The sequence below is a fragment of the Procambarus clarkii genome, chromosome 32 (assembly GCF_040958095.1).
Source record: "Procambarus clarkii isolate CNS0578487 chromosome 32, FALCON_Pclarkii_2.0, whole genome shotgun sequence".
Taxonomy (NCBI): domain Eukaryota; kingdom Metazoa; phylum Arthropoda; class Malacostraca; order Decapoda; family Cambaridae; genus Procambarus; species Procambarus clarkii.
The window spans coordinates 25,615,479-25,626,644 of NC_091181.1; the positions used below are offsets into that span (position 1 = coordinate 25,615,479).

At 51.1% G+C, this 11,166-nt stretch overlaps 1 protein-coding gene across 1 annotated transcript; it reads right to left on the reverse strand.

Moving 5' to 3' along the window:
* Window positions 1–4,770: 4,770 nt before the first annotated feature.
* LOC138370482 (neuroblast differentiation-associated protein AHNAK-like) lies at window positions 4,771–8,950 on the reverse strand. Its single transcript, XM_069334851.1, has 6 exons — window positions 8,855–8,950; window positions 7,547–8,044; window positions 6,484–6,638; window positions 5,617–6,386; window positions 5,135–5,582; window positions 4,771–4,954 (listed from the first exon to the last, which is right to left on the reverse strand). The coding sequence occupies exons 1-6, from the start codon at window positions 8,948–8,950 to the stop codon at window positions 4,771–4,773; spliced, it is 2,151 nt and encodes a 716-aa protein (XP_069190952.1).
* Window positions 8,951–11,166: the final 2,216 nt, after the last annotated feature.

An 11,166-nucleotide genomic window follows, 5' to 3' on the forward strand; every position in this document is an offset into this window, starting at 1 on the left:
TTCCTCCATCTACTACCATCTTCCCCATTACCCATCACCTTACCTTCAACCTGGAGTCTCCTCCTCCTCGTCCCCTCTGTCATAAGTCCCACAGATATCAGTGAGTTAATTTTTTTTTCAGATTTAGACAAACTGCAGTCAGTAAGTGGCTCCAGACACTACGTATGGTGGGTGGAGGGAAGGGAGAGGGAGTGGGAGAGAGAGAGGAAAAGAAGAAAATATATCTTTATATCTTTCTGCTAACCTTATATGGGCCATGGACACGCATGGTTCCCAGTCGATATGACCCCTAGCCCGGTCACCACTTGACCTCTTTACCCCCCCTAGCACTAATTGACCTCATGACCCATAACCCCGGTACAAGGCGACCTCCTGACCTGCCTGAGAGGTCACAGCGACCGTCAGACAGGAAAGTTAAGGTGGAAGGGGCGGTCAGCGAGTAGCTCATGAACCTGTCACTTTAGATCTGGGGAGACAACGACGGCCCCTTCCATCAGGCATAATCTCCCTCTCTTCCTGCCTTTCTCCATCCCTCTATAGCCTCCCTTCCTCCTTCTATCCCTCCCTCCCTAATCCCTCCATCCCTCTCTTTCCTCCATCCCTCTCTTTCCTCCATCCCTCCTTCCTTACCTCTTGCTGCCATCTGTCAAGATAAAAACCGGTTATGTATGGATTGGGGAAGCAAGGGCGGGTCACGAGGCATCCATAAGGTCATCTTGAAGGTCATCTGGGAGGTCATCTTAGAGGTCATCTTGGTCACCTTAGAGGTTATTTAGGAAGTCATCTGGGAGGTCATTTGGGATCATCTTTGGGAGGGGGGGAAGTCATCTGTGTGTGTGTGTGTGTGTGTGTGTGTGTGTGTGTGTGTGTGTGTGTGTGTGTGTGTGTGTGTGTGTGTGTCTGTCAGTCACAGGAGACAATTATATGATGTTTTTAAATCATATAAGAATTTCAGTGAATACATATGTGCCATTGTTGAGTAAGGTAATGAAACTTGGAGTGTGTCTACCGTAGAGTTACACTCGAAGATTAATTTGCTGTTCCCTTGTCTTTTCCAAACGCTATGCTGTCCCTGAACACTATGCTGTCCCTGAACACTGTGCTGTACCTGAACACTATGCTGTCCCTGAAGACTGTGCTGTACCTGAACACTATGCTGTCCCTGAAGACTGTGCTGTCCCTGAACACTATGCTGTCCCTGAAGACTGTGCTGTCCCTGAACACTATGCTGTCCCTGAACACTATGCTGTCCCTGAACACTGTGCTGTACCTGAACACTATGCTGTCCCTGAAGACTGTGCTGTACCTGAACACAATGCTGTCCCTGAACACTATGCTGTCCCTGAAGACTGTGCTGTCCCTGAACACTATGCTGTACCTGAACACTATGCTGTCCCTGAACACTATGCTGTCCCTGAACACTATGCTGTCCCTGAACACTGTGCTGTCCCTGAACACTATGCTGTACCTGAACACTATGCTGTCCCTGAACACTATGCTGTCCCTGAACACTATGCTGTACCTGAACACTATGCTGTCCCTGAACACTATATACTGTCCCTGAACACTATATGCTGTCCCTGAACACTATATGCTGTCCCTGAACACTATACTGTCCCTGAACACTATGCTGTACTTGAACACTATGCTGTACTTGAACACTATGCTGTACTTGAACACTATACTGTCCCTGAACACTATGCTGTCCCTGAAAACTATGCTGTACCTGAACACTATGCTGTACCTGAACACTATGCTGTCCCTGAACACTGTGCTGTACCTGAACACTATGCTGTCCCTGAACACTATATACTGTCCCTGAACACTATATGCTGTCCCTGAACACTATATGCTGTCCCTGAACACTATGCAGTACCTGAACACTATGCTGTACCTGAACACTATGCTGTTCTTGAACACTATGCTGTACTTGAACACTATACTGTCCCTGAACACTATGCTGTACCTGAACACTATGCTGTACCTGAACACTATGCTGTACTTGAACACTATGCTGTCCCTGAACACTATGCTGTACTTGAACACTATGCTGTACTTGAACACTATACTGTCCCTGAACACTATGCTGTACCTGAACACTATGCTGTACCTGAACACTATGCTGTCCCTGAACACTATGCTGTCCCTGAACACTATGCTGTACTTGAACACTATGCTGTATTTGAACACTATGCTGTACCTGAACACTATGCTGTCCCTGAACACTATGCTGTACTTGAACACTATGCTGTATTTGAACACTATGCTATCCTAGAACACTATGCTATCCGTGAACACTATGTTATCCTTGAACACTATGCTATCCTTGAACACTATGCTATCCTTGAACACTATGCTATCCGTGAACACTATGCTATCCTTGAACACTATGCTATCCTTGAACACTATGCTATCCGTGAACACTATGCTATCCGTGAACACTATGCTATCCTTGAACACTATGCTATCCTTGAACACTATGCTATCCGTGAACACTATGCTATCCGTGAACACTATGCTATCCATGAACACTATGCTATCCATGAACACTATGCTATCCATGAACACTATGCTATCCGTGAACACTATGCTATACCTGAACACTATGCTATCCTTGAACACTATGCTATCCATGAACACTATGCTATCCTTGAACACTATGCTATCCTTGAACACTGTGGTATACCTGAACACTATGCTATACCTGCACACTATGCTATACCTGCACACTATGCTATACCTGCACACTATGCTATCCTTGAACACTATGCTATACCTGCACACTATGCTATACCTGAACACTATGCTATACCTGCACACTATGCTATCCTTGAACACTATGCTATCCTTGAACACTGTGGTATACCTGAACACTATGCTATACCTGAACACTATGCTATACCTGCACACTATGCTATACCTGCACACTATGCTATACCTGCACACTATGCTATACATGAACACTATGCTATACCTGCACACTATGCTATACCTGCACACTATGCTATACCTGCACACTATACTATACCTGCACACTATGCTATACATGAACACTATGCTATACCTGCACTCTATGCTATACCTGCACACTATGCTATACCTGCACACTATGCTATACATGAACACTATGCTATACCTGCACACTATGCTATACATGAACACTATGCTATACCTGCACACTATGCTATACCTGCACACTTTGCTATACCTGCACACTATGCTATACATGAACACTATGCTATACCTGCACACTATGCTATACATGAACACTATGCTATACCTGCACACTATGCTATTCATGAACACTATGCTATACCTGCACACTATGCTATACCTGCACATTATGCTATCCATGAACACTATGCTATACCTGCACACTATGCTATCCTTGAACACTATGCTATCCATGAACACTGTGCTATACCTGCACACTATGCTATCTTTGAACACTATGCTATCCATGAACACTGTGCTATACCTGCACACTATGCTATCCTTGAACACTATGCTATCCATGAACACTATGCTATACCTGCACACTATGCTATTCGTGAACACTATGCTATACCTGCAAACTATGCTATTCGTGAACACTATGCTATACCTGAACACCAACTCTTCCCGAACACTACACTATTCCTGAACAATATACTGAAGGTAAACACTATAACTATTACAGACCATTACCTATCCCCCTAACCACTAAGTTAGTCCTGAACAATATAACTATCCCCCGAACACTATACCTATCCCCTAACAATATGCACTCCTCCCATAGAACATATCCACCGTGTAGATTGCTCTCCTAGCCTCCCTCTACCCCTCCACTTTTCCAAGAAAATATACTATCCACTTCTCTCTCTGTTCCTCCCCCCTTCTTCAGTCAGTCTCTCACCCCCCCTCCGAGCCTAACTCCGTCTCTCATCCCACAACCTGCCCCATCCCACCCCACCCTCACACAGGGCTCTAGCCTTGTATCCGTTCCAGTTAAACAAACAGCTGGCCTATCCATCTTCCTGGAATATTTATTGCCCACGATATTTTTTCTTCGGCGGTCGCCACCTCTTTCCCAAATTTTCCAAATTGCTCTGAACATTCAGGTAACTCTGATCTTGATGCATTTATTTCCACTTGATTTCTCGCTCTGTGGTTTATATATTATTTCATATTACAATTTTATGAACAGGTGATACAACTGGGGTTATTGACAGGTGCCACAACGGGGGTTATTGACAGGTGCCACAACGGGGGTTATTGACAGGTGCCACAACGGGGGTTATTGACAGGTGCCACAACGGGCGTCATCAACAGGTGCCACAACGGGCGTCATCAACAGGTGCCACAACGGGCGTCATCAACAGGTGCCACAACGGGCGTCATCAACAGGTGCCACAACGGGCGTCATCAACAGGTGCCATAACGGCCGTCATCAACAGGTGCCACAACGGGCGTCATCAACAGGTGCCACAACGGGCGTCATCAACAGGTGCCATAACGGCCGTCATCAACAGGTGCCACAACGGGCGTCATCAACAGGTGCCACAACGGGCGTCATCAACAGGTGCCACAACGGGCGTCATCAACAGGTGCCACAACGGGCGTCATCAACAGGTGCCACAACGGGCGTCATCAACAGGTGCCACAACGGATGTCATAAATTGCTCATGGCTTCAAGGATGACCTCGGGGCTTCAAGGATGGCCTCGGGGCTTCAAGGATGGCCTCGGGGCTTCAAGGATGGCCTCGGGGCTTCAAGGATGGCCTCGGGGCTTCAAGGATGACCTCGGGGCTTCAAGGATGGCCTCGGGGCTTCAAGGATGACCTCGGGGGCTTCAAGGATGACCTCGGGGGCTTCAAGGATGACCTCGGGGGCTTCAAGGATGACCTCGCGGACTTCAAGGATGACCTCGCGGGCTTCAAGGATGACCTCGGGGGCTTCAAGGATGACCTCTGGGCTGCAAGGATGACCTCGGGGGCTTCAAGGATGACCTCGGGGGCTTCAAGGATGATCTCGGGGGCTTCAAGGATGATCTCGGGGGCTTCAAGGATGACCTCGGGGGCTTCAAGGATGACCTCGGGGGCTTTAAGGATGACCTCGGGGGCTTCAAGGATGACGTCGGGGCTTCAATAATGACCTCGGGGCTTCAAGGATGACCTCGGGGGCTTCAAGAATGACCTCGAGGGCTTCAAGAATGACCTCGGGGGGCTTCAAGAATGACCTCGGGGGCTTCAAGAATGACCTTGGGGGCTTCAAGAATGACCTCGGGGGCTTCAAGGATGACCTCGGGGGCTTCAAGGATGACCTCGGGGGCTTCAAGGATGACCTCGGGGGCTTCAAGGATGACCTCTGGGCTGCAAGGATGACCTCGGGGGCTTCAAGGATGACCTCGGGGGCTTCAAGGATGATCTCGGGGGCTTCAAGGATGATCTCGGGGGCTTCAAGGATGACCTCAGGGGCTTCAAGGATGACCTCGGGGGCTTCAAGGATGATCTCGGGGGCTGCAAGGATGACCTCGGGGGCTTCAAGGATGACCTCAGGGGCTTCAAGGATGACCTCGGGGGCTTCAAGAATGACCTCGGGGGCTTCAAGGATGACCTCGGGGGCTTCAAGAATGACCTCTGAACTTGAAGGATGACCTCGGGGCTTCAAGGATGACCTCGGGGGCTTCAAAGATGACCTCCTGGGCTTCAAGGATGACCTGGGCTTCAAGGATGACCTCGGGGGCTTCAAGGATGACCTCGGGGGCTTCAAAGATGACCTGGGGGGCTTCAAGGATGACCTCCTGGGCTTCAAGGATGACCTCCTGGGCTTCAAGGATGACCTCGGGGGCTTCAAGGATGACCTCGAGGGCTTCAAGAATGACCTCGGGGGCTTCAAGAATGACCTTGGGGGCTTCAAGAATGACCTCGGGGGCTTCAAGGATGACCTCGGGGGCTTCAAGGATGACCTCGGGGGCTTTAAGGATGACCTCGGGGGCTTTAAGGATGACCTCGGGGGCTTCAAGAATGACCTCGGGGGCTTCAAGTATGACCTCGGGGGCTTCAAGAATGACCTCTGGACTTGAAGGATGACCTCGGGGCTTCAAGGATGACCTCGGGGGCTTCAAAGATGACCTCCTGGGCTTCAAGGATAACCTGGGCTTCAAGGATGACCTCGGGGGCTTCAAGGATGACCTCGGGGGCTTCAAAGATGACCTGGGGGGCTTCAAGGATGACCTCCTGGGCTTCAAGGATGACCTCCTGGGCTTCAAGGATGACCTCGGGGGCTTCAAGGATGGCCTCGGGGGCTTCAAAGATGACCTGGGGGCTTCAAGGATGACCTGGGCTTCAAGGATGACCTCCTGGGCTTCAAGGATGACCTCCTGGGCTTCAAGGATGACCTCGGGGCTTCAAGGATGACCTCGGGGGCTTCAAGGATGACCTCGGGGGCTTCAAGGATGACCTCCTGGGCTTCAAGGATGACCTCCTGGGCTTCAAGGATGACCTCGGGGGCTTCAAAGATGACCTGGGGGCTTCAAGGATGACCTCCTGGGCTTCAAGGATGACCTCGGGGGCTTCAAGGATGACCTCGGGGGCTTCAAGGATGACCTCGGGGGCATCAAGGATGACCTCGGGGGCTTGTAGACTTTTTGATCGTTTCTGTGATGCGCACTTGACAAGACTTCACATATCTAGCCCTCCATTTTTTTCCCTCTTCCCCCCACCCCCCCACTCTCTCATCCCCCCTCCCTCCCCCTCCACTTTCTCTCTCCCTCTCTCTCTCTCCTCCCTAGACTCGTCTCACTGCCGATAATTACCGTCCCCTCAACTCCCGTTCGTACTCATTACAAGCCTCATTAAACCGCCGATTACGACATCAATTTCCATCGCAGACATTCAACCCTTCAATGTCTGACGGCCACAAAATATTTGGCTACCGTCTTTGCAGTCCAAGTTTCTTTTTACCCCTTGTAAACTTTGGGGAGTTCGGGTCCTCTTGCACTAACTTCTAAAATTGGTGTCGAGTTTGTTAGCTTAGAATTAGAGAACTTTCCCTCAGATTGGCGAAGTTCCTCTTTTGAAATTGTTATATATATATATATATATATATATATATATATATATATATATATATATATATATATATATATATATATATATATATATATATATATATATATTATAATTAGAGAGAGAGAGAGCATGTGTGTGTGTCTTTCTAGGAAGTTTAGTTCAAAGTCGAGAATCCTTCCTCCTCTCCTTTTATTCTTGCTCCTTACCATATTCCTACCCCTCTCTTTCTCTTCCTCTCCTTCCCTCGTCTCCCACCTCCACGCCACTCTTCTGCCCCCTCTCCCCCTCTCCTCCTCCCTCTTCCCCTCTCCACCTACACCCATTCGACAAGATTAATTTCGCGCTCTGCAAAAAATGACAAACTTGTCCCATTGGCTTAAATATCCTCCTTGTAGAAACTTGCAAAACTTCGTTTCACGACATTTTCTGAACGAAAAAATGTTACTACACAGTGAAAAATGTCTTGGAACTGTTAGTCAGTCAGATCCGGTCACATTCTGTGAGAGAATGACGAGGAACTGACAGTCAGATCCGGTCACATTCTGCGAGAGAATGACGAGGAACTGACAGTCAGATCCGGTCACATTCTGCGAGAGAATGACGAGGAACTGACAGTCAGATCCGGTCACATTCTGCGAGAGAATGACGAGGAACTGACAGTCAAATCCGGTCACATTCTGTGAGAGAAGAACGAGGAACTGACAGTCAGATCCGGTCACATTCTGTGAGAGAATGACGAGGAACTGACAGTCAGATCCGGTCACATTCTGTGAGAGAAGAACGAGGAACTGACAGTCAGATCCGGTCACATTCTGTGAGAGAATGACGAGGAACTGACAGTCAGATCCGGTCACATTCTGCGAGAGAATGACGAGGAACTGACAGTCAGATCCGGTCACATTCTGTGAGAGAAGAACGAGGAACTGACAGTCAGATCCGGTCACATTCTGTGAGAGAATGACGAGGAACTGACAGTCAGATCCGGTCACATTCTGTAAGAGAAGAACGAGGAACTGACAGTCAGATCCGGTCACATTCTGCGAGAGAATGACCAGGTGGAGGACAACAGTGATAAAGTAAAGTGAATTATAATATTAAATCCCCCTTCACTATGAATGTCCAGCCGTCTGCACTACAGTTCAGTGCAGGCTCTTCACTCGTTGTTGATTTTTATTTCACTCTATTGATGACTTAGATAATTCACGATGAGAAAACACTCTACTCAGACCGGTACGTCGGTGCACTCTGCTGTCTACTCTTCCTCAACGGATTAAACGAAAATAATCACACTGTGGGATGCCGGAATTAGTGTTTCCTTAACGTGCCTGAGGACTTAGGCAATTAATGCGGACTTGCTATGTATAGCCTGTAGCCATACATAGCCATACATTGTCATACATAGTCATACATATCAGACGTCTCTGAGGACATCCTCAAGCTGTCAATGACATGAGCAGCGTGGGGGTCAAGCTCTAGCCAGCTTTAAAAACTTTCTCGATTAGCCAATCAGAGACAAAGAGATGTTAGAGCAGTGTGTGTTTGTGTTCGTGTTTGTGTGTGTGTGTGTGTGTGTGTGTGCTACACTTGTTACACAGGTCGTTGAAGGTCACGTAGTTAGATGACGTCACGGCTACGTCATCTTGATCCGGGGTCATCGGATGACCTGAGAGGTCAAGAGACCGGTACCTACAACACCCTACAACACCCCTACAACACCCCTACAACACCCCTACAACACCCCTACAACACCCCTACAACACCCCACGTAGCATAACCCTGCTCTCTGAAACACGGGTTCTCACTAGAGATCTATCAGCACTTGTGTCCAACACCGAGGGAGGCAGCCTGTGTGCTCGTGCACTGTGAGCACAAAGGGGTCGATTCACGTGCATGTGCATGTTTGATTCAAAGGGTTTGATTCACGTGCATGTGCATGTTTGATTCAAAGGGTTTGATTCACGTGCATGTGCATGTTTGATTCAAAGGGTTTGATTCACGTGCATGTGCATGTTTGATTCAAAGGGTTTGATTCACGTGCACATGCATGTTTGATTCACGTGCATGTGCAACAGCCCTGCAACCTGCAATTTTGGGTCAGCAGTGGGTAATTAATAGAACATTCTGTAACAGTATCATGCTGCTGATAGCAGCTGAGAGGTCAGCAGCAGTAGGCCCGGTAAGAGACGCAGCAGCTGCTGCTGTCATTAGGGGGGGGGGGGGGTCAGCAGAGCAGCTGGGGGAATATATATACTGTTGGGCAGTAGAGGCCGGGGTGGTGCACGGCGCTTAGTGCTCTGTTGGTTGTGGGTTGTTGGTGGTGGTGGTGGTGGTGGTGTGGGTGGTGGTGGTGGTGGTGGTGGTGGTGGTGGTGGTGGTGGTGGTGATAGTGGTGGTGGTGGTGGTGGTGGTGATAGTGGTGGTGGTGGTGGTGGTGGTGATAGTGGTGGTGGTGGTGGTGGTGGTGGTGGTGGTGGTGGTGGTGGTTGTGGGTTGTTGGTGGTGGTGGTGGTGATAGTGGTGGTGGTGGTGGTGGTGGTGGTGGTGGTGGTGGTGGTTGTGGGTTGTTGGTGGTGGTGGTGGTGATAGTGGTGGTGGTGGTGGTGGTGGTGGTGGTGGTGGTGGTGGTGGTGGTGGTGATGGTGGTGGTGGTCGTGGTGGTGGTGGTGGTGGTGGTGGTGGTGGTGGTGGTGATGGTGGTGGTGGTGGTCGTGGTGGTGATGGTGGTGGTGGTGATGGTGGTGGTGGTGGTCGTGGTGGTGGTGGTGGTGGTGGTGATGGTGGTGGTGGTCGTGGTGGTGGTCGTGGTGGTGGTGGTGGTGGTGGTGGTGGTGGTGGTGGTGGTGGTGGTCGTGGTGGTGGTGGTCGTGGTGGTGGTGGTGGTGGTGGTGGTGGTGGTCGTGGTGGTGGTGGTCGTGGTGGTCGTGGTGGTGGTGGTGGTGGTGGTCGTGGTGGTGGTGGTGGTGGTGGTCGTGGTGGTGGTGGTGGTGGTGGTCGTGGTGGTGGTGGTGGTGGTGGTCGTGGTGGTGGTGGTGGTGGTGGTGGTGGTGGTGGTGGTGGTCGTGGTGGTGGTGGTGGTGGTCGTGGTGGTGGTGGTCGTGGTGGTGGTGGTCGTCGTGGTGGTGGTTGTCGTGGTGGTGGTGGTCGTCGTCGTCGTCATTTATCCGCCCTTACTACCGAATAAATATGTAAATACATACACAAGCTGGTATACATATCCATACACTCGACACCCTATACACGTAGAGGCACTCACGAACGCGTACAGAGCCTCGAACGGACACTCACGCCCCCACTTAGCGCACACGCAGACGTGCGCACGTATATACCGACATGTGCACACGCAGGCATGTATGTACATATATACTTACATACATACATACATATATTTGGACCCACTAGTGTGAGGAGAAGCTGAGTAAGTGGTGTGGCGCTAAGTGTTCCCCTGATACTTCTCTTGCCCACTGCTGCCACACCCAGCACCAGCCCCACCCAGCACCAGCACCACCCAGCACCAGCCTCACCCAGCACCAGCCACACCCAGCACCAGCACCACCCAGCACCAGCCACACCCAGCACCAGCCACACCCAGCACCAGCCCAACCCAGCACCAGCCCCACCCAGCACCAGCCCCACCCAGCACCAGCCACACCCAGCACCAGCCCCACCCAGCACCAGCCCCACCCAGCACCAGCCCCACCCAGCACCAGCCCCACCCAGCACCAGCCCCACCCAGCACCAGCCACACCCAGCACCAGCCACACCCAGCACCAGCCACACCCAGCACCAGCCACACCCAGCACCAGCCCCACCCAGCACCAGCCCCACCCAGCACCAGCCCCACCCAGCACCAGTCACACCCAGCACCAGCCCCACCCAGCACCAGCACCACCCAGCACCAGCCACACCCAGCACCAGCCCCACCCAGCACCAGCCCCACCCAGCACCAGCCCCACCCAGCACCAGTCACACCCAGCACCAGCACCAGCCACACCCAGCACCAGCCACACCCAGCACCAGCCACACCCAGCACCAGCCCCACCCAGCACCAGCCCCACCCAGCACCAGTCACACCCAGCACCAGCCACACCCAGCACCAGCCACACCCAGCACCAGC